General features: G+C 41.4%; 1 protein-coding gene across 5 annotated transcripts in view; it reads right to left on the bottom strand.

Moving 5' to 3' along the window:
• The window catches only part of tanc1b (tetratricopeptide repeat, ankyrin repeat and coiled-coil containing 1b), a 142835-nt gene that overhangs the window by 57950 nt on the left and 64910 nt on the right, over positions 1-19975 (bottom strand). For all 5 annotated transcript variants that reach the window (XM_084954705.1, XM_084954707.1, XM_084954708.1 and 2 more), the window contains 4 exons: positions 13607-13933; positions 5190-5312; positions 2405-2686; positions 1957-2111 (listed from right to left, as the gene is read on the bottom strand). In XM_084954705.1, coding sequence (XP_084810831.1) covers positions 1957-2111; positions 2405-2686; positions 5190-5312; positions 13607-13933 — 887 coding nt within the window. The remainder of the gene's footprint in view (positions 1-1956; positions 2112-2404; positions 2687-5189; positions 5313-13606; positions 13934-19975) is intronic.

Genomic DNA, 19975 nt, shown 5'->3' with positions numbered 1-19975 from the left:
AACGCTCTGCAGTCAAACCTCGGTAGCTCATCTGCTGGCAAAACAATAAATGCATTTTCAGAAATGTTACCTAAAGGCACGTCTCGATAATAAGAATAAAGCAGAAAGGGTAGTAGCCTCAGTGCTCCTGTTATGAGACCACTTTTAAATCAATGATTAAAAAAGCACTGGCAGAATCTGACAGAAGCTGCTCAGCATTGCATCACACATCACAGGAACAGATCCCCTGTGAAGGCGCCTATTGGAAACACTTTTCACCATAATTGGCTCAAGAGATACTGCTCGAGTTTCACAGACATTTACATGAAGCTCACTGCATTACCCTAGCTGTCTGGTGCATGAACTGTCCCCTTTGACAGGGTCACTAATTAGGAGGCCTCCCTGTCAGGATAAGAGTATTAAATTCTAAAGGTGTTAGAAGGACAACAGGTTGTAATCAGTGCCATTAAACACAGCAGAATCAGTAGCAGACGTCTCATCCACTGAGAAAGTCCTTCACAAAGCTGCCACCTATTAAATTACCTTACAACCTACCATCACAGCACTATTCAAACTCAACTAAATACAACAGTGGATCACAAATCTTCTCTGAATCCCAGTGGCCCCCAGTCATCTTTATTAGACCTGCTATAAGGCAATAGCAGTGCCAAAGTCATCAAATGGTGCTTTTAGCAAGCAGTATTTCCAAAATGTAGTGAACGTGCACCTGCTATGTGACTGAACCCTCAGCAACACAAGAAGAGGTGGTGCGAGTAAAGATGCGGGAGTGAAAAATCGTCAGAGAAATTTCTGCGGAAACAGAGCGAACAATTCCAAAACTAAAATAAAAGAGTCGTGGGCAAAAACCACACACTGCTAGTCGGCGTGCATCGAGAGAGGAACATTTTAAAGTGGAACATCGAGGACTTGTCTGTCCACTTCACAAGTCTGAAAGAGAAAGATGTGCAGAAATATGCTCAGTGTCTGGTATGCATGTTTGGGGGGTTTTTTTTGGTCACAGACAAGTGGTTAACAATATTACTGACGGTTTTGGGGGAGTAACAGAACGCATTGTTGACACGCTTATACAAGAAAACACTTAATCTTCTGCTCAACAGCGCTGACGCGTAAACTTCCCAGAGAGGCAGTATTTAGACTTTATTTTGTGATCCTTGTAACGCCAGAAAAATCAACAGATGGAATATTCATCTGTCAAAAAAGTAAGCACTGAGGATACTTATCATGTTCAAACATCCCAGTTCAACACTTGAACAGGCGGCCTTACAATATCTTTAAGCACCTATTTGAAGTTGACACAGGAACGGATACCAACCAGTAATTAAGCAGTAGTAGTGCCATACATGTCGGTATAACTGATAGCCGCCTAGATAAATGGTGTTGCTATTTCAAACGTGTGTTGATGTTTGTAAATTCCTAAATGACGTCTAATATTGATGAAGCTGGCTCTGTTTGACGTTGGTGTGTGTTTACATTCTGTGCTCTCAGGTCATGGCTGACAGGGCTCACTGTGGGTTGTTGCTCCCTGAGGAGGTTCTAATCACTGACTAGTAAACTGCAACCTACCATTATTGTTATGTATAATTTTATGCATCATTCAACAGAATATATCACAATTATCTGTAGTCACTATTAAAGAGGAGTTTTCAGAAGTCAGACTGAAGCTGTTGTAGAAGCACTTGGTGCCACAAAACCTGAGATGCTTTTTGGTCGATTTTCCTTCTTTTTTTTTTAGAAAAAAAAAAGAAACAAACAAAGAAACAAACAACAAATCCATCCATCAAAAAAAAAAAAATCTACTCACTGTTGAAAATTGTTAAAATTACTTTTTTGATCCAGTGCAAACACCAAACATTTTTTCCCTGAGTAAACACCACCGTAACTAGTGCAATTTTTTTCAGCTTCTTTGATTCCTGCTTCTTTGTTACTGTGAGCTCTCTTGGATGTTGAAAGGCGCACCTTTGCAGCCAGGCGTTTGACAGCCTCCTCCCTGTGCCGCTGCATCTCAGGAGTTCCTGGGCAACTGCTGGTCCTCAGTGTGTTGGCAGCACTGGATGGTGGAGTGGGCTGTGGAGGTTGGCTGAGCGGAAGTTCTGTGCTTTGTCCTGGGCCAGCTGGAAGACATGCACATGGTCACCAATATATAAAGTTATTACATTAATATAAACTAACATCTCTTTATATATGTATATGCTAGCATTAATAACATTAGTTGTGTGTGTGAGGGCATTCTTTTGTAAGGTAAATTTAATATTAGTCAACTTGATTTTATATTGCCAACGAATATATAATTACTTCCCTCCCACACTTTGCAAGCTAATGTTGAAATGAAATTATACTAACATTAGCTAAACACGAGCAGTTAATGTAGTGCTCACATCCAAAGGCAAATACTAAAACTAATTACTTTTCGGGGAGGCGCTGGGACTGTTGGAGGCGATCTGACGCATGCGTCCTCCATGGCAGCTCAGCGCCACAAGTCGGGAGATGATGGCCGTCTTCCCATAACCCACGCTGCCCACCACCACAGCACCGTGGTTCTCTGTGGACTCGCCGGCCTTCAGGACATCTTCCAGATGCTGAAAGAGCCAATCTCGGCCCACAAACACAGAATCTGTGGTGATGCTGGGAACCTCGAACAGCAAAGGTTTGAGCATGATGTCCACGGGTTTGTAGGGAGCAAAACGCGCTGAAGGAAACGGGAAAAGAAATGAAACAGATTAAAATTGTTTACACTACTTCTATTTTTTTTCCCCATGTCTCCGGGAAGTTAACAAATTATTACTTCTTTTAAATGCTGGAAACTTTACTGTAATAAATCGTTTTCCCTTGCAGTTAACCTACAAACATGCTTTGAGCATCTCCCGCATTCTTCTTCACAGAAGGAGCCACATACATGAACACTGTAGAGGATACATTTTCAATTAAGTGGAATCAGAGTGAAGACGTGAAATAGTCCAGCTACTTCAGCACTAATTAGATCTCATAACACTTGTTAACTAACATCACTAAATTACTGCTACCTTTAGTGCTAATGCGCCTTTCAACATTACAACTATCACTGCTGTTAGCTGCTAGTGTTTTCACCTTGTGAGTTTGCCTGTGTTCACAAAAGCCTATTGTAATTGGAGGGGCAGTTGAAAGTGTTTATATTGGCAGGTGTAGTCTGTTTATGTTTCTAGTGCCCTACAATGAAACCAAAAAGCGAACGAGCTGGTTCTGAGACACTTGAAATGATCACCACCTTCTACTATACCAGCAAAATAAGTACAGTGTTTGAAAAACTCTAACTTGAGCAAAAGGAGCACCAGCTCGAGTATCAACGGGAACTAGAAAAAGAGTTATCTTTTATTAACCTCTCTTTATTGGATCCCCTTAGATTTCAAATCCATCTTCTTGCATATAAAGCCCCTAATGACCATGACTTGCTTTCTCAGTATCAAACTGTTCTCCCACTAGGAGCTCAGTCTGAGTGGAGTTTTTTTTTCTCCTCTTACCTCATGTTATGTATTTTCGTTGTTTTTTTCCTATCAGCCTACCTTTCTGACATGTCTCCCCAATGTGATGTATGTGTAAAGTTGGTCAGAAGGTTCCTTTGTGAGTGCGCATGCGCCATTAGCGTGCTGCCTGCTGTAACCCTAATTTCCTTTGGGATTAATAAAGTATTCTGATTCTGATTGATTCTGATTCTAAGCCGGAATGACAAGCAGAGGCTAAAGCTGCTTCGCTCCTGTGGAACCAGCTGGCTGTTTAGGGTTGGGAGCCAGACCCAATCTCTAATTTTAAGATTAGCCTCAAAACCTTTCATAGATTTATAGTTAAAGCTCACTCAGCTAACGTCTGAATCACCCCTTACTTAATATGCTGCGACAGGCCTTTGCTTTCAAGAGGCCTCACATGGTGCACCGACATCCTCACCTCTTCTCCATTTCATTGTTCATGCATGTCAGTTTGTGTATTCTCTCTCCCACAGTTTAAGCTTTTCTCCTTCTCATCTTTTTTTCTTTCTTTTCACTCTCCTCTCATGGCAATCAAACGAGTGCTGCTCATCCCGAGTCTAGTTCTGTCGGAGGGTTCGCCCAGTCAAAAAGGAGGTCACTAAATGTTGCTCAAAACAGAACTGTAAGGTCCTCAGCGTACTAGGTAGAGTTTCCTAAGATGGTTGGGATTTTTGCAATATATGAATACAACTGCAATAAACTGCACTGAAATGTTGACCTACTGCTGCAAAATTTAGGTAAAGGTGGTGCCATCACACCCAAATCTGAAAAACAAATACCATAAATCATAAATCATATAGATAGGGCTGGATCAGGTGACCCTGAATCCTCCCTTAGTTATGTTATCCTGTCTTCCTTCTCTCTCCCCAACCGGTTGCTACAGATGGCCCCGCCCCTCCCTGAGCCTGGTTCTGCCGGAGGTTTGTTCCTGATAAAAGGGAGTTTTTCCTTCCCACTGTTACCAAAGTGCTTGCTCATAGGGGGTCATATGATTGTTGGGTTTTCATCTGTATGCGTTATTGTAGGGTCTACCTTACAGTATAAAGTGCCTTGATGCGACTGTTGTTGTGATTTGGCACTGCATAAATAATACTGAATTGAGTTGAACTGAATCTCCCATAAAATTTATAGAAAAGAATCCAGTTGTTTAAGATTGTTGCGTATGTACGAATTCATGTAGAAAAAACCCTGCTCAGAACCACTGACAATATGCTTATGTATCAGCTTCATGTTTGAGACTGAGTGAAAATGAAAGAGGACATTTTCAAAAGGAAGACTAAATAGTCTGAGTATATATCCAGTGATGACTTATTCAGTAATTCATGTTCCCATGAAATATTTAATCTGCAGGATCTCTCAGAGGATTCAAAACACATAACCAGGATAAAAGTTAGCTGGGAAAAAAGGCATGATTTAAAAGCCAGAAAAAGGCTTTTGAGGATAATGTTAATACCCATAAGTGCTGCATTGTTTACATTGCAGTGTTCAAGTATTTGCACAGTTTTGTTGTTGGCTCTGCACTCAGACGTGGTACTTTGGAAACTTCAGAACTACTGTTGGCTGCCAGTTAATTTCAGGGTTTTTCAGAGTCATACCACATAACAGTATCCTATGTACTGCGATATTTTACACGTTTATTTTACAAATATCTCCCCTGAGTGCCTACAGCAGTAGTATGAATAGCCCAGTCACCTTTAGCGTCCTGAGGGGGCCTTCCTCCTGTATTATGCCAGGGTAGGCGAATGGATGTCCGGAGGGGGGTATTGCGCTGTTCATCAAGAAAGCTCAGGTCTTCAAGCTTTGTGGAACTGGTGGCTGTAGACAAGAGAGAAGACACACACACACACACACACACACACACACAAAGAGTGAAGCTGACAGTCTAGTACCTCCCGAGTACATTTGTCATAACAACTATAAAGAGAAAGACAGAAACACACACTAGAGTAAAACCTTGTGGCACTTATGCCATGTCTGAGGGTGGATGAGTGAGGAAAGAACAAAGCCAGTGCGCTCTGACATTTGCAGGGGCAGTGCGAGCAGCTACCAGCATATACTGTGGCAGGAAGAATAGCAGTATTCTAAAGTCAAGAGCAATATGCACCGATTCTCTTTGATTTGAGCTGACAGCTGGACACGATATAGCAATGAGAGGTCCATCCCCACAAGCACGCCTGCTAGGCTGTACGGAGAGGGCGGATTACCTTTACCTTTCATAAAACTACAACGAGTTATAGAAATGCTTCACCGTGGGATGGCACTCATCACTGTCAATCTACAGGACGCACAGGTGTAATCTCAGGACTTTTGTGTACTACAAACTACAATATCTGTAAGTCATTTGACTTGAAATGAAATAATAAAATTAATTAAAACCAGATCACAACTTGAGTTGTTATGGAGTTAAAATCTACTGAGATTTCATTAGGATTTAGCTTCATTTTGAAGCAGAGAGAGAACAAGTCTCAAAGCAGGCAATGATTTCCATCCCCAAACACAGGATATCTCCTGAAACGACAGTCTACAGATTAAAACCACTTGATGAGCCAGTGATTACAACTCAGCTTTTAATTTGAAGTCTAAGACACGGTCTGTTAACATAATAAAAATGTGCATTAGTGCGGCGAGGCCTCTCCTCCAACTGCTGCTCGTTTTTCAACTATGCTATCGCCGTTGCGATCCACGCTCTCCTGGGCTTAGTGAAGAGCAGAATCAAAGCCTCTCTTCTTCTTCTTTATCAATATCAGCTGGGAAAGACTGTCACTAACACTCACTTCACTCCCTCACTCGGTCGCTAACTTACTCTCCGGAATGTCCCGCTAATTAAAACCGGTCTGCTGGCAACGGGAACTGAGGAAGCTGCCATCAACCCAACTTTGACTGGAACAGGAGAAGGGCCTGATGTTACTTTTACTGCAGTGCATTGTGCATACACAAACATCTACACTGGATAAAGCTTAAGGAATTGCAAACAAAGAGAAAAGAAAACAATAAAAGCAAACGCGCATGACCTGAAGACCTTTTGCTGTAAAGCAAATGCCACTTTTCATCAGCTACAACTACTTACATCTAAGACCAAAGCCAGGAAGGATGGTGGGAATTCTCAAAGCCCTCTCCTTCTCCCCAGTGACAAGATACTTGGGCAGGCATACAGTCAAGTAGGCAGGGTGTAAACTCGCAGCTAAATCTCTGGAGAGTGTTCCCAGTGGACGAGGGCACAAAAGCGATTCCTCTACCCCGGTGCTCCCATGCCGGCACTCTGGCAGCCGAGCCGAGTGCTTGGCTGCTTCCTCTCTAGTGTTCAGTCAGTCACAGCACCCACAGCATTAGGCACTTGCTAAATGAATGCACTGCCTTCCAACAGAGCATCACCCTCCCTACAATTTTAACACGTATGCGTACATCATCTCTGTCCACATGCTGCACGTACACACACACACATAAATAACTTGGTATGCAAGCAGCAGAGGGGGAAATTGAGAATATTAGAGGAAATATAAACGGAAAACCAAGAGATTCACTTCGCAGTGGTTGATTAAAGTTTGTTATCTAACGGCTGCAGTATTAATCAACAATCCAGACTGCACAGAGATGGGGTTAAAAGAGGGGAATGTGGAAAAAAATGAAGGCGAAAAAGCAGCAGACTCATAAATGAGTGCAACAAAGAGTATCACGTGGATTTTGTGGGAGGTATGGACAAGACTCAAAAGAGAATAAAGAGAAAAACTAGCTTTATGCAACAAATCGCCACTAAATCCTCATGCTGACATAGGAGGGCCGCAAGACGTCAGTCTATTTCCCCCCCCTTCCTTCTTTGTTTTGCATGGAATAAAAGAAATAGCACAGTAGAGCTTTATTCAACAGACACGTAATACCGAATTTGACTTGCTAAAGGAGCTGCATAGCTGCATAGACTCCTTGATTCACGTCCGTGGCAGACAGCGCACCCAGCACCATAACTACATTTCTCTTTTGTTGAGTCGTTATCAACATTTTTTCCCAAGGCCAAGAATTCCCACACGATTCCTCCTCATCCCTCAAATCCTCCCCTTCATTTCGTCTCCTCTTTTTACTCCCGAGTTCCCTCCTATTCTTCCTCACCTCTACTCATTGATAAAACATACATATGATACCTTGAAGTCTGCACTTGCAGTCACTTTGAAGCTGCACAAATGTGTCAAGACTGTATTCTGATGAAAATGGGATTCTTTTTTCCTCGGGCAGATCTGCCCTTTGAAAACCTCCTGTTCTGTGTTTCCCATGACAGAACAGAGAAGAGGACTGAGCTCCTTTGCTCTAACCACCCCCACCCTCCCTCCTCAACTTGACTCCCTCTCGCCTCCTTACAAGGTGAATCTACTAAAGAGGAGAAGGGAGTCAAATGCTCCCTTCACATATCTTCCTGTTTTTATAGTAGCCAGTTACACTTTACCCATTTTGTGATTTTGTATGAATAAATCAGTTCTTGGCTGTTCTCGGCTGATAGCCAATGCAAATACCCATTTTCTTTTTATTTGGTTTGATTTTGCTGGTATAAACACGCCTTAATAGCTTTTCATGACGAACGTTTGAACATTCAGACAGCATTTATGTGGCACAAAAGAGAAAACCTGATCCCTCATATCGATAAACGTTGTTTTATTTGCAAAGAGGCTGAATTTAAGCACGCACTGATGTTTGGTCCATTTGTCTGCCTATTACTCCTAAGACCCGAACTCTTCCCCAGCATGCATTTTTAATTTCTCTTTGATATTTGGGCATATTGGGGCCCGATGAATGTAAAAACAAAGAATTACCAGATTTTTTTTTTTTACCTTATTTTTGTTTTTATGAAAAATAAAAGCCACATATGAGGATATTAGTTTAAAATTTTGATAGAACAGTCCTTATGCTAAGATCAACAACATTTACTTTAAAAAAAAACAAAAACAAACCACCACTGTAACTTCTCCATAAGCTATTTCATATATATAAATGCCTCTGTGGTTAGCTACCGCTCTGTTCCTTTTAAGATTGGGCATTTGATAAGCCCTAATCTGTCAATGGAGTGCCAAGCACAATTTTAAAAGGGACTTTCAAACTGATTGATCTGTAACAGATTTTATTTTTCTCCTGCTGTGACAGCTGGACCAAACAATTCTCTGAAAAAGGGCACGTTAGAAGATGTCTCTGTGACCTTTTCAGAATGCTCGAGAAAATGAATGGGCTTTCTTTCCTCTTTTTGTTTTCATTTTAAACTCTGCACTAAACAGATCAATATATACATGAAGCCAGAAGCAGAAGTGACTCCTGTGTCTACCTGGAGACATCGCACACACTGTTGGCATGTCTTTAAACATGATAACACAGCCTAAAACAATACGATAGACCACATGGTCTCAGAAACTACCGGGAAAGACAGCAAATGAGGGCAAATGAGATAAATCAGTGTGAGATTATTAAATTTAAGGGCTACGCCACTTTATGAGTTTGTAATTACTGTGTGACCTTTGCAAACATCTTTAAATCATAGGTTGTATTTATGTGGAAAAGGTTAAGATGATTTTAGTCTTTCTAGTGAAACACAAAAGCATTCAGATGTTACCTCATCAGTGTTTTAGTAGACAAACAACATATCCTCGAATTTGCCTGTCAGCAATCCACAGTCTTGGCTCCGTTATCATTCGTGAAGAGAGCCCGGCGCACGAGCTTTGCCAGAGGAATGTATGACTTTGGAGTACAAGCGAGCAATGAGTGCGCCATACCTGACTTTGTCTCAAACCACAAAGCTCTGCTGAATAGCTAAACACCACACAAGCATTGTAGCACCATTCCTCCGCCACGGTGACCCTCACTCAAATCTCCCTGTCTGAGAAACCCAACCACAAGCAGCTCAGGCTAAGATTTCAAAACCATGGAATTCCAGTGGCCAACACTAATATGGCCCTTTGACTCTGTAAGCCTTTATAGAGAAAAAAAAAAAGAAAAAAGCTCAACTCCAGTTACTCAAAATTAGGATTCTTATAAACTGAGTATATCACCTCAGAGAGGAGGTGAAATTCCATCAACAACTCTAGTTTATACAGAAGATCTTACAATAGAGGCGACAGATAGATGTAAATAGTGGACTGCAAATAATAACACAAAGAAAAACACCAGAGCAAAGAGTTAATTTACAAGTTTGCTTATTACTAATTCTGATGCTGAAATTTAACATCAAGTTTAATTTACCACAAGTTTAATTTACCACAGCACTGCTTTTTGGTTTGATGGAACTATTTGGGGGAAACAGGGCAGTTTATCAAAAAATGTGTTAAAGTAACTGCTATGTTTCCCCTCATCTGGCATCTGCTACTGATGGTTATACCATGTAACTTATAATCCTGCACCAAAATGACGAGAAAAAAGATTCAATATCAACAACTCGAAAACCACAAGTACAAATTAGCATCATTGTTAAGGAGCAAGTTAGGAGAAAATGCTGCTTGTTGGTTTTAAGCTGTCTCAGCAGACTTTTAATGGTTGACTTTGAAAAGAGGTCTGGCTTCACTTTCACAGAGACTGATATAGAGAAGTTCACAAAGCACCTGGAAGCCCAGGAAAAAGCTGTTCCCATTTATTTCAGGCTCTTAGTGCATCTTACATCCAATGCACCTGCCACGTTTGTTAGATTTAATGAACAGCTGTTGTAAACATGATTACACGTAGATTATTTCACGTATTAGATCTTTAAATGCAATATTTTGATGCCAGATGAAAATCAGTAACAATTTTAACAACCTTTTAAATCTGCCTCAGAATCAAACAGTTTCCTTTAGGAGGTGTACAGTAATATACAATCCCTAATATAAAGCTCTGCTAAAGACAAATCTAAATGAATTCATGTTGTTCTTGTAACATTTGTGCAATTTTTCACAGAACATGTTGGCACCAAAAAGTGGTGCTCCCACCAAAACCTAGGGACACCCACGCTACATGCTACGTCAAGGCAGTGCAAACGACAGTTCTCAGCAATATGCAGACATTCCTTCTACATGAATACGGAGACTTCAAGAGGCCCAGCAATGCATCTGTTGATTGGCATCAGACAGATGGCCAAAATACACTCTGACACTAAGAAAGTGTGACCTTTGTCCAACGACGAGCAATTTTACAAACAACTGTCTGGTGAGTCTAGATTTCTGCTGTGACACTTGAATGCTTAAGGTGAGAATTTAGCTTAAACAACATGAAAGCATTGATCCATTCTTGGTGGTGGTTCTCTGCACTTTTTAGCCTGTTAGTACCAACTGAACATGGTTTTAAATGCCACAGGCCACCTGGGTATTGTTGCTAACCATGTCGATCCCTTGTGTCCAAAGTGTACTCATCTTCTGTCTATAAAAACGAGTTTACAGTGCTCACTCTACCTCCACAGTCACCAGATCTCAATCCAATAGAGCACCTTTGGGATGTAGTGAAACAGGAGATTCACATCATGGATGTGCAGCAACTATATCATGCCATAATTTCAATCACTCTGGGTAATGTTTCTAGCACCTTGTCTTTTTGGTGGAGATAATCATAAGATAAAATTAAAAACTAATAGCAATACTGTAGCATGAAGCAATTATGCCCTAAATGAAATCATGATTATTTGTTTGCTTCTGCCTTTAATCTCCGTGCTCCTATTTAATCTATCTATCAATAAAATAAAGAGAAATTTCTAGATTAACCAGACAGCTCGTTATTTCAGATGCTGTTTCACAAAGACAGGACAAACAATAGTCACCAAGGTTCTGGCACACAGAATGAATGCACTAATGATGAATACATATTATCTTTCACCGTGGTAGCTTCTTTTCTCTCATTGCTTCTTTAGACTCGTTACTTTTTGGGTTTTTTTACTGAATACAATTTCCTTGAACAGAAGCGCCGTCTCTGCTATGCTGTGACCCCAAGAAAGATTTTACACTGTGTGACGAAACCCTGGGAGAGAGCATCAAGGACGCGATGAGACAACTTCATTTATAGCCTGAACCAATCTAAGGTGCGTGTTCTGCCGGTCTCAGAGGGCAACACTGCATAACTATGACATCAGCCCATAAACTCTGGGAGGACAGACAGACACAAGCACACCGGTGCTCACACGCAAACCAACACACATAAACAGCCAAACATTTTCTGGTCTGTTAAGCTTTATGAGCCACTGTGCGCCTGGACCGTCCAGGTTTATGTCACACACAATAATGATGAGATGTAAAAATGGTACGGACTCTTGGAACAATAGAATCATCAGGGAACAACAGATCCAACTGTGGGCTGCAGAAAATATCAAAGCAGCGGCCACTGTGTAAAATACATGCGCAAGCTATGGTATGCAAGGAAATATCAGTACCGTGAGCCTACCATGTACTACTCCTTACTTCTTCTATAGCTTGTCCTCATCCCATCTTACTCTATTACTAGCTTCACAAGTTAAATTGCTTACCTGCTTCTAATTGTAAGGGCCTAGAGTGGACATTACACAGTTGCATTTCTCTGGTATGTTGAATAGGAACTGGGACTAGATTTTATCAAGAATAAACCCAAGGGAGGCAGGAGTCAAGTATCTGAACTTCAAAACATTGGCAGCTGCTACATACAGACTAAAGAGGTAAAGCAAAACAACATATTCAAGGAAGATTTTCGAGGAAAAAGTCTTATGAGGTTTTAAACTTTGAGTCGTCTCTGTCTAGGCCAGGTGTTTGACCTGAGTCATTCATGTTTTTATGCTTCTTTTCACAGCTCAGCCCAGGTTGCCCCTGCTGTGATTTTCCCTCACTGGCAGAATTGTCTGCTTTCAAAATTCAATGTAACAAACATTTCATCTGTGCTCTAAACCGTTTGTCTTTTCCTCTCTCTCTGTTTGCTCCTTTGAGTTGGACTCTAATGTAGTCTCACTCTTTTGTTTCTACGGCCCTACAGTTAACATACCACTCTGGTCCGTCAACGCTTATTCAAGTGTACATTCATTCTATCAATAAGCATGGGCAGTCCTGCTGATTATGGAGTAAAATCATTAGCATAAGCTTGCATTAACATTTGAGCCATAAAATATACTTCTGATTAGTTCAAGATTCACTTACATGTCAAAATACAGATGCACCGAGTCTATGTCCATGCGGAACATGTACACAGCGGTGCAGGCAAATAGTCGCAATCAAACTTATAGCTACATGCTAATATGTTGCTAGCGTGAAGTATGTCAGGGAAAGTTGGGTATAATTCTTTGTGCCTCTTTGCAATAGCAGAGCACTTTATTTTCAACTATGTGTGAGAAGATGTTGCAACTTACTGCAGCTTGAGGGAAAGTTTGATCATGTCTTTTGTAATAAAAATAATATTTTGCATTTGAAAGGTAATTTTTGGGGGGGTCCTGCGCATCTCTAGTCAAACCTGTCCAGGGTGTACCCCACTAGGATAAACTCCAGACAAGGAGTAAAGAAGGGAGGTGGGTGAGTGAGTGGATGATAAAAGCTGTACATGACTCATACTGTCAGCTTAGCTACAAACTGCATTTAGGCAAAATTATATATAGGAAAATGCCAAACGTACTGCTGTTTGATTCACCAAAAATAGGCCAAGGTCAAAAGCAATAAGGTATGAGGAGACCTGGGAATAGAATGGGTGAAAAGACATAAGGGAAAAGGGGGTGAAGGGGGAAATATCAACAACTGTGACAGCTGTGTGGATATGGTAAGCTGAACCACAACAGGGAGGCTCCAGGGCAGGAATGCAGAACAGATCAGCCAGACCGGAGCGTGTGCTTAGGTTTGACATGGCGAGGCAGTGGCGAGCCACACCACACAGCAGCTGTCTAATCCCAAACTTCTGCCTTGATACTCCTGTTCTGAAAAGCACAGTCCGTTCTTTGAACTATTGACTTCTTATTTCTTCTAAACCTACTACAGATGCTCTCACCCTTCGGTGTCTGTCACTCGCTTGGATTAAACTGACATGCCACATGTCAGCCTCTGGCACAGGTCGTATCTCACGGTTACAATCTTGACAGGCAACACAATGCAGTCACAGATGAAAAGTATACAGAGCATTTCCTGTATACTTCTTGAGCTCCAGATGTCAAGACCTCAAAAACCAAGGAGTCTTACCTGCTACAGAGTTTGGCCTCGGCATCATGAGGGAAGCTGATGTCTGTGGCGGGTATGCAATGGGTCCCTCAGGAGAGTGACTCGGAGGGTGTGGTGGCCCTGGAGCACCCGCAGATATGTTAGGGTGCTGCTGGTCTGTCCTGGATGGGGTGTCTGCAGGTGTTGCTGTGGCACTGCTGGAGTCTTCTTCGGCCACAGGAGAGCAGGTGTCCGCCCGCACGCTCTGTGCCAGGCCATGGCGACCGCTGCCTCTTAGGCTGCCATCTTTACTCCACTCCAGGCTGGAGCCGCTGCGGTCATCATTCTCTGAAGAACTAGTGATGGTGGCTGAGAGCAGATTTAAATTTAAAAAAAAAAAAGAGAGAGAGAGAGAGAGAGAGAGAGAGAGAAGGGATTTTCAGCAAGTGAGGGAGGTGAAATGAGGGGAAGAGGCACAAGATATATCTGAGTAATGGTCTTTATGTGCGATGAACATTTATCCGTCTTAATCTCTAGTGAGACACCGAGCTGTAATGGAACTTTCAGCTTTGAGTGGCTTGGTGGTTTTGCTGATTGCCCTATCAACAGTTCTCAGAAGCTCATTTTATATTTACAGCGATCGTCTTCCTATACTCGTGAAACTTGGAAAGTAATATTGCACAGATTTAAAGAGCGTAATGTATTGTTATTGTTAAGAATCAGCGTTTGAATGATTTGGAATCATCCAGTGCAAACAGCAACTGCAACTGCAACAACTAGTCGGAGGGGAAAATGCAAAAGAGCGGGAATAACAATATAAAACAAAACATGGACATTTTTTTACCCCTTCAGTTTAGACAGGTGTCTCTTCTAGAAGAAGAACTCCTTTAATCTCCCCTCGAGCCAACACAGCGACCTACCACAATCTTAAAAGCAGAGGAAAGGACCAACTCTCCATGATGACAGGCAGCTGGATACAGGAACATCAGCACTGTTAGTGGACTGGAGCCGGCCAGCCAGCTGGCCATGTTTGCATCACACACTACTAATCTGGATTTCATAATGGCGCAGCACGTTGCATCACCACTAATATTAATACAACAAACACATCTTGGACCCTGTGATTCCTGCGCTGGTTGCCTGGGCAAACATGAAGTCCTCTCATGGCAGCAGTCAGGATAAACCCTGCTCGGACCACGGCATTAAAAGTCATCATGATCTTTAGGAAGTTCTAGTTATTGCTTAACTGGCTAAACTGCAGGACCTTGCTAAGAAGAATATGTAATTATTTATTCAAGCTTAGTGAAAATTTGAATTTTTATTTTATAAACAACTACATGCAGTCAAGTCCAGGCCCCTCATGAAGGACCTTCTGAGGCAGCTGTTTTGTAAATGTTAAGACATTGCAAAGTCTCACTAATTCCATCAAGGAGCTTTTAATGCAAAACAAAGCCAAATTAATGTGCTTCTGAAATCAGAGTCAAAGTGAAACTTCAAAGAACAGAGAACATTAATCACAGGCATCAGTCTGACTTGTGGACGCACTGTGACTTTGTTCTTTCTTTTCCTTCCTGCACAATTTTATTAAGGAGTGTGGGTGGGATGTTGTAGACCAGTGGTACTTTACACCCCCTTCCCAAAAACACTCCACCCGCCCACTCTAGCATGCCATAGTCACCGATGTAACAATTTAATTTAACATCGCTCTGCTGCAGATTTAAAAGCCCTCTGCTGCAGATACAGCTCAAGAATCTGCTGTTAGCAGTGAAGCAGCCAGTCAGTCACAGTTTCAAAGGATATCTATACACAGCTAATTAGACTCGAAAATTACATGCACATGGCATTTCATAGTTTGTAATGGGTGTGCAATAAAGGGGTCGTAGAATTAGGGATCAAGAAAGGAAAACAAGCTGACCATAGTTATAGCACATGCTGCATTTCTGCAAAACTGTGTTCTGTCTGTTTCAAAGTTGAGGTGTTTGATAGTTGCTCATAACGTCTTCATTATTGACAGATTTTGATGCACAACTAGTGTTACTTTCTGCATGTCTGTGTGGGTCTGTGGGTTTGAGCAGCTAATGCACCCTCCCAGCAATCTGTCTGTGACCACAGCAAAGAGCTGAGAGAGACGGAGGCACCGATTTCCATTAAGAACTGGGTTTTATGCAGTATGACTTTACTTCATACCAGCTCGTTTCACTAACTTTCCTGAAACCTGCTTACTGAAGTTAACAACCACACTTGCAGAGATGGCATTCTCTCGCAAAACTCATTTTGAGTTAACTAAAGTAACGTAATTGCGTGCAACTGACAGCAACACATTTGGCACCAGTGCACATCTTATCCTGGGTGGTGTCAAAGCTGCAAGCTGGAAGATACTATATCGCAGCTTACATAAATTATTCAGCACGTTAGCAATGATATTGCTTTGGGGGGCAGAATGACTGAATCATGGTAATCATTTATGTCAACTCTGGAGTATTGGAAATCCAAACTGTTGTGTTGGATCTTGCTTTGGCATGCATTACTTTCTCCTGCATAACTATGATTTTCATCAGCAAGTCTGATATTCTTATTAGTTCAAGAATATCAGACAAATATAAGGGCAAGGGAAAAGCTTAAAACTCTGGCACCCTGTCCTCTAGTCTAGCAGTGCAGTCAGGGGGAAAAAAAAAAAAAGAGGGGGGTTCAACAGTGGATAAATACAGCATCATAGAGTTACAATTTGCTATTCATTCCTCACTCAGAATGGAATCCCAGCATTTTTATAGGCACTGGAGGCTTTGTGAGTAGAAACGGCAGTTGAATTAATGCATCAATAGACTATGCCATCTTCCTGTCAGCTTGAGTAAATCCCCTGACGTCTTACAGGGCTATTACTACAGATACAGCACAACGTCACACTGTGGCAACTGTCACCTTAACGCCGTCTCATACCGATACAGCTCTGTCTAAACCCAATGACGTACATGGTGAAGGATGAATATAATGTGACGCAGATGGTATTCGATCCCAAAAGGTTTCACACAATGAGTAGTGACTGACACTGCACAGGTGTGTTTTCTTTGTTCTAACTCATAGTGCAGATGAAGCAAGTCAGATTGCAAATTAAAATTAGAAGAGCTTCACAGGAAGTGATTAGTGATTATGAGCAATGCTGCAAAGGGGACTGGGTGTCCATGCTAAAGTGCAAACTAATAGACTACTAAGGAATCAGCAGAGCTGTTGGTATTATTAATGTTCTCATCAAACCCAGAAACCAGTGCAGGCACTGGTAAGCTACAAGTGATAAATTGGAGGCTGGTGTTACATTTTTGTCATTGCTATGAGCTGTGCTACTAGTGCATCTCGCACCAAGCTGCTCAGTCATGCAGGGCACATGGCTGAAAGGGTGAGGTGGGGACTACAGGGAGTGCAGAATTATTAGGCAAATGAGTATTTTGTCCACATCATCCTCTTCATGCATGTTGTCTTACTCCAAGCTGTATAGGCTCGAAAGCCTACTACCAATTAAGCATATTAGGTGATGTGCATCTCTGTAATGAGAAGGGGTGTGGTCTAATGACATCAACACCCTATATCAAGTGTGCATAATTATTAGGCAACTTCCTTTCCTTTGGCAAAATGGGTCAAAAGAAGGACTTGACAGGCTCAGAAAAGTCAAAAATAGTGAGATATCTTGCAGAGAGATGCAGCAGTCTCAAAATTGCAAAGCTTCTGAAGCGTGATCATCGAACAATCAAGCGTTTCATTCAAAATAGTCAACAGGGTCGCAAGAAGCGTGTGGAAAAACCAAGGCGCAAAATAACTGCCCATGAACTGAGAAAAGTCAAGCGTGCAGCTGCCAAGATGCCACTTGCCACCAGTTTGGCCATATTTCAGAGCTGCAACATCACTGGAGTGCCCAAAAGCACAAGGTGTGCAATACTCAGAGACATGGCCAAGGTAAGAAAGACTGAAAGACGACCACCACTGAACAAGACACACAAGCTGAAACGTCAAGACTGGGCCAAGAAATATCTCAAGACTGATTTTTCTAAGGTTTTATGGACTGATGAAATGAGAGTGAGTCTTGATGGGCCAGATGGATGGGCCCGTGGCTGGATTGGTAAAGGGCAGAGAGCTCCAGTCCGACTCAGACGCCAGCAAGGTGGAGGTGGAGTACTGGTTTGGGCTGGTATCATCAAAGATGAGCTTGTGGGGCCTTTTCGGGTTGAGGATGGAGTCAAGCTCAACTCCCAGTCCTACTGCCAGTTTCTGGAAGACACCTTCTTCAAGCAGTGGTACAGGAAGAAGTCTGCATCCTTCAAGAAAAACATGATTTTCATGCAGGACAATGCTCCATCACACGCGTCCAAGTACTCCACAGCGTGGCTGGCAAGAAAGGGTATAAAAGAAGAAACACTAATGACATGGCCTCCTTGTTCACCTGATCTGAACCCCATTGAGAACCTGTGGTCCATCATCAAATGTGAGATTTACAAGGAGGGAAAACAGTACACCTCTCTGAACAGTGTCTGGGAGGCTGTGGTTGCTGCTGCACGCAGTGTTGATGGTGAACAGATCAAAACACTGACAGAATCCATGGATGGCAGGCTTTTGAGTGTCCTTGCAAAGAAAGGTGGCTATATTGGTCGCTGATTTGTTTTTGTTTTGTTTTTGAATGTCAGAAATGTATATTTGTGAATGTGGAGATGTTATATTGGTTTCACTGGTAAAAATAAATAATTGAAATGGGTATATATTTGTTTTTTGCTAAGTTGCCTAATAATTATGCACAGTAATAGTCACCTGCACACACAGATATCCCCCTAAAATAGCTAAAACTAAAAACAAACTAAAAACTACTTCCAAAAACATTCAGCTTTGATATTAATGAGTTTTTTGGGTTCATTGAGAACATGGTTGTTGTTCAATAATAAAATTATTCCTCAAAAATACAACTTGCCTAATAATTCTGCACTCCCTGTAATTTGCACAGGTCCATGCAAACTAAATGAGGAGGCAATGGTGAGGCCATATTTCTGAGCTATGCACAAAAGAAATTATTTTCACTGAAAATTTCTTTTTTAGATTTATGTAATTTGGATTAAAAGAGATGATATGAAAAGTAACAGTTTAATCAAAGACCATTCATTTAAATGAAATTTAAGTGCCACCTACTTCCACCTCTGACCTGTGTATAGCTGCTAGATTATGAACAAAGTAAGACATTTTTTAAATGCATACAGCGCAACCCTGAACTTCTATAGACATTACCCTGTAAAGAGTATTCAAATATCCTTCAAAGTCAACATTAAATGTTGTTCAATCTGTCAGATCCTTAGTACAAAGTACAAATGGACCGATCAACTGGCCAGGGATCGGAATCAGACGATATTCAACTTCTCGACATGGAGTAGTGACTGGCTGATCAGCTTCCAGTATGTCTGATTACAAGCCAGCTAGTTTCATATATGTGCACAGTGCCACAGACATATAGGCACACACACTCACAGACACACACTAACATGTTGTTAGAGGCAAACCGCCTCACTGTGTTTCCAACATCAAACTCCACAGACCCTTAAATCACCCTCACCCAGCTGAACATTGAATATTTTAAAGAAGGTAAGGAAGAAGAAGATGTTGTTAATGTTAAAGCTATCCAGAGCTCATAGCCATCCCCAAGCCAGCAGCCTTGGTATGAGTAAAGATCAACACAAAAGAAAAATTCCAGAGATGAGTAAAAAAAAAAAAAAAAGAGAAAAAGGATCAATGCCCTGTGATCTGGTGAAATTCCTGACATTTGTTTTGGTATATGAATCTGTTGTACCTGCTTTATTTGTAAAGGTAAAATATGTCAGGCAGTGTGGATGCACAGCAACTCATTATTAGACAATTCTTTGAACTTGTTTCCAGTAGACACATCATGCTCATCTGATCTGATCTTCTTTTGCTTCCTTAAAAAACCAGTCATCTTTAATAACTACAATGGTGTTACATCTTTAGCTGGCATACACATTTTGGAGCAATGTTATATTAATTTGCACATTAGTGCAGCCAGGCATCAGCGCAATACCACTTATGCAAACATTGCTTCACAGATCAGCATCAGGTCAAAACTCTACAGGCCACCTTTGAGGACCTGAGCTGTGTCAGTAGGTAGAAACGGCAAACACCCACAGGCAGCAGTCTTTTAAAAAGAAAGTTCACATTAAACTAACATCACTTAAGGGGGAACACAGGTGATGAACATGTACTTTCAGTATTAACCAGTACTGCACTCCATTAGAGCATTTCACCAAAAAAACCCTCTTTCTTTTATTTTTAAACAAAGTTTTTTTTTTTTTTTTAAAGAATTTAGTGAATCTTCTCAAACTAAACAATGAAAGAAACAAGTAATTCAATCAACTTGAACAAGATGTCACT

Source organism: Perissodus microlepis, chromosome 16 (genome assembly GCF_051167445.1).
Source record: "Perissodus microlepis isolate ML-2025 ecotype Zambia chromosome 16, ASM5116744v1, whole genome shotgun sequence".
Lineage (NCBI taxonomy): Eukaryota > Metazoa > Chordata > Actinopteri > Cichliformes > Cichlidae > Perissodus > Perissodus microlepis.
The sequence above is the reverse complement of the archived record's forward strand: the minus strand, read 5'-3'. Positions and strand labels throughout refer to the sequence as shown.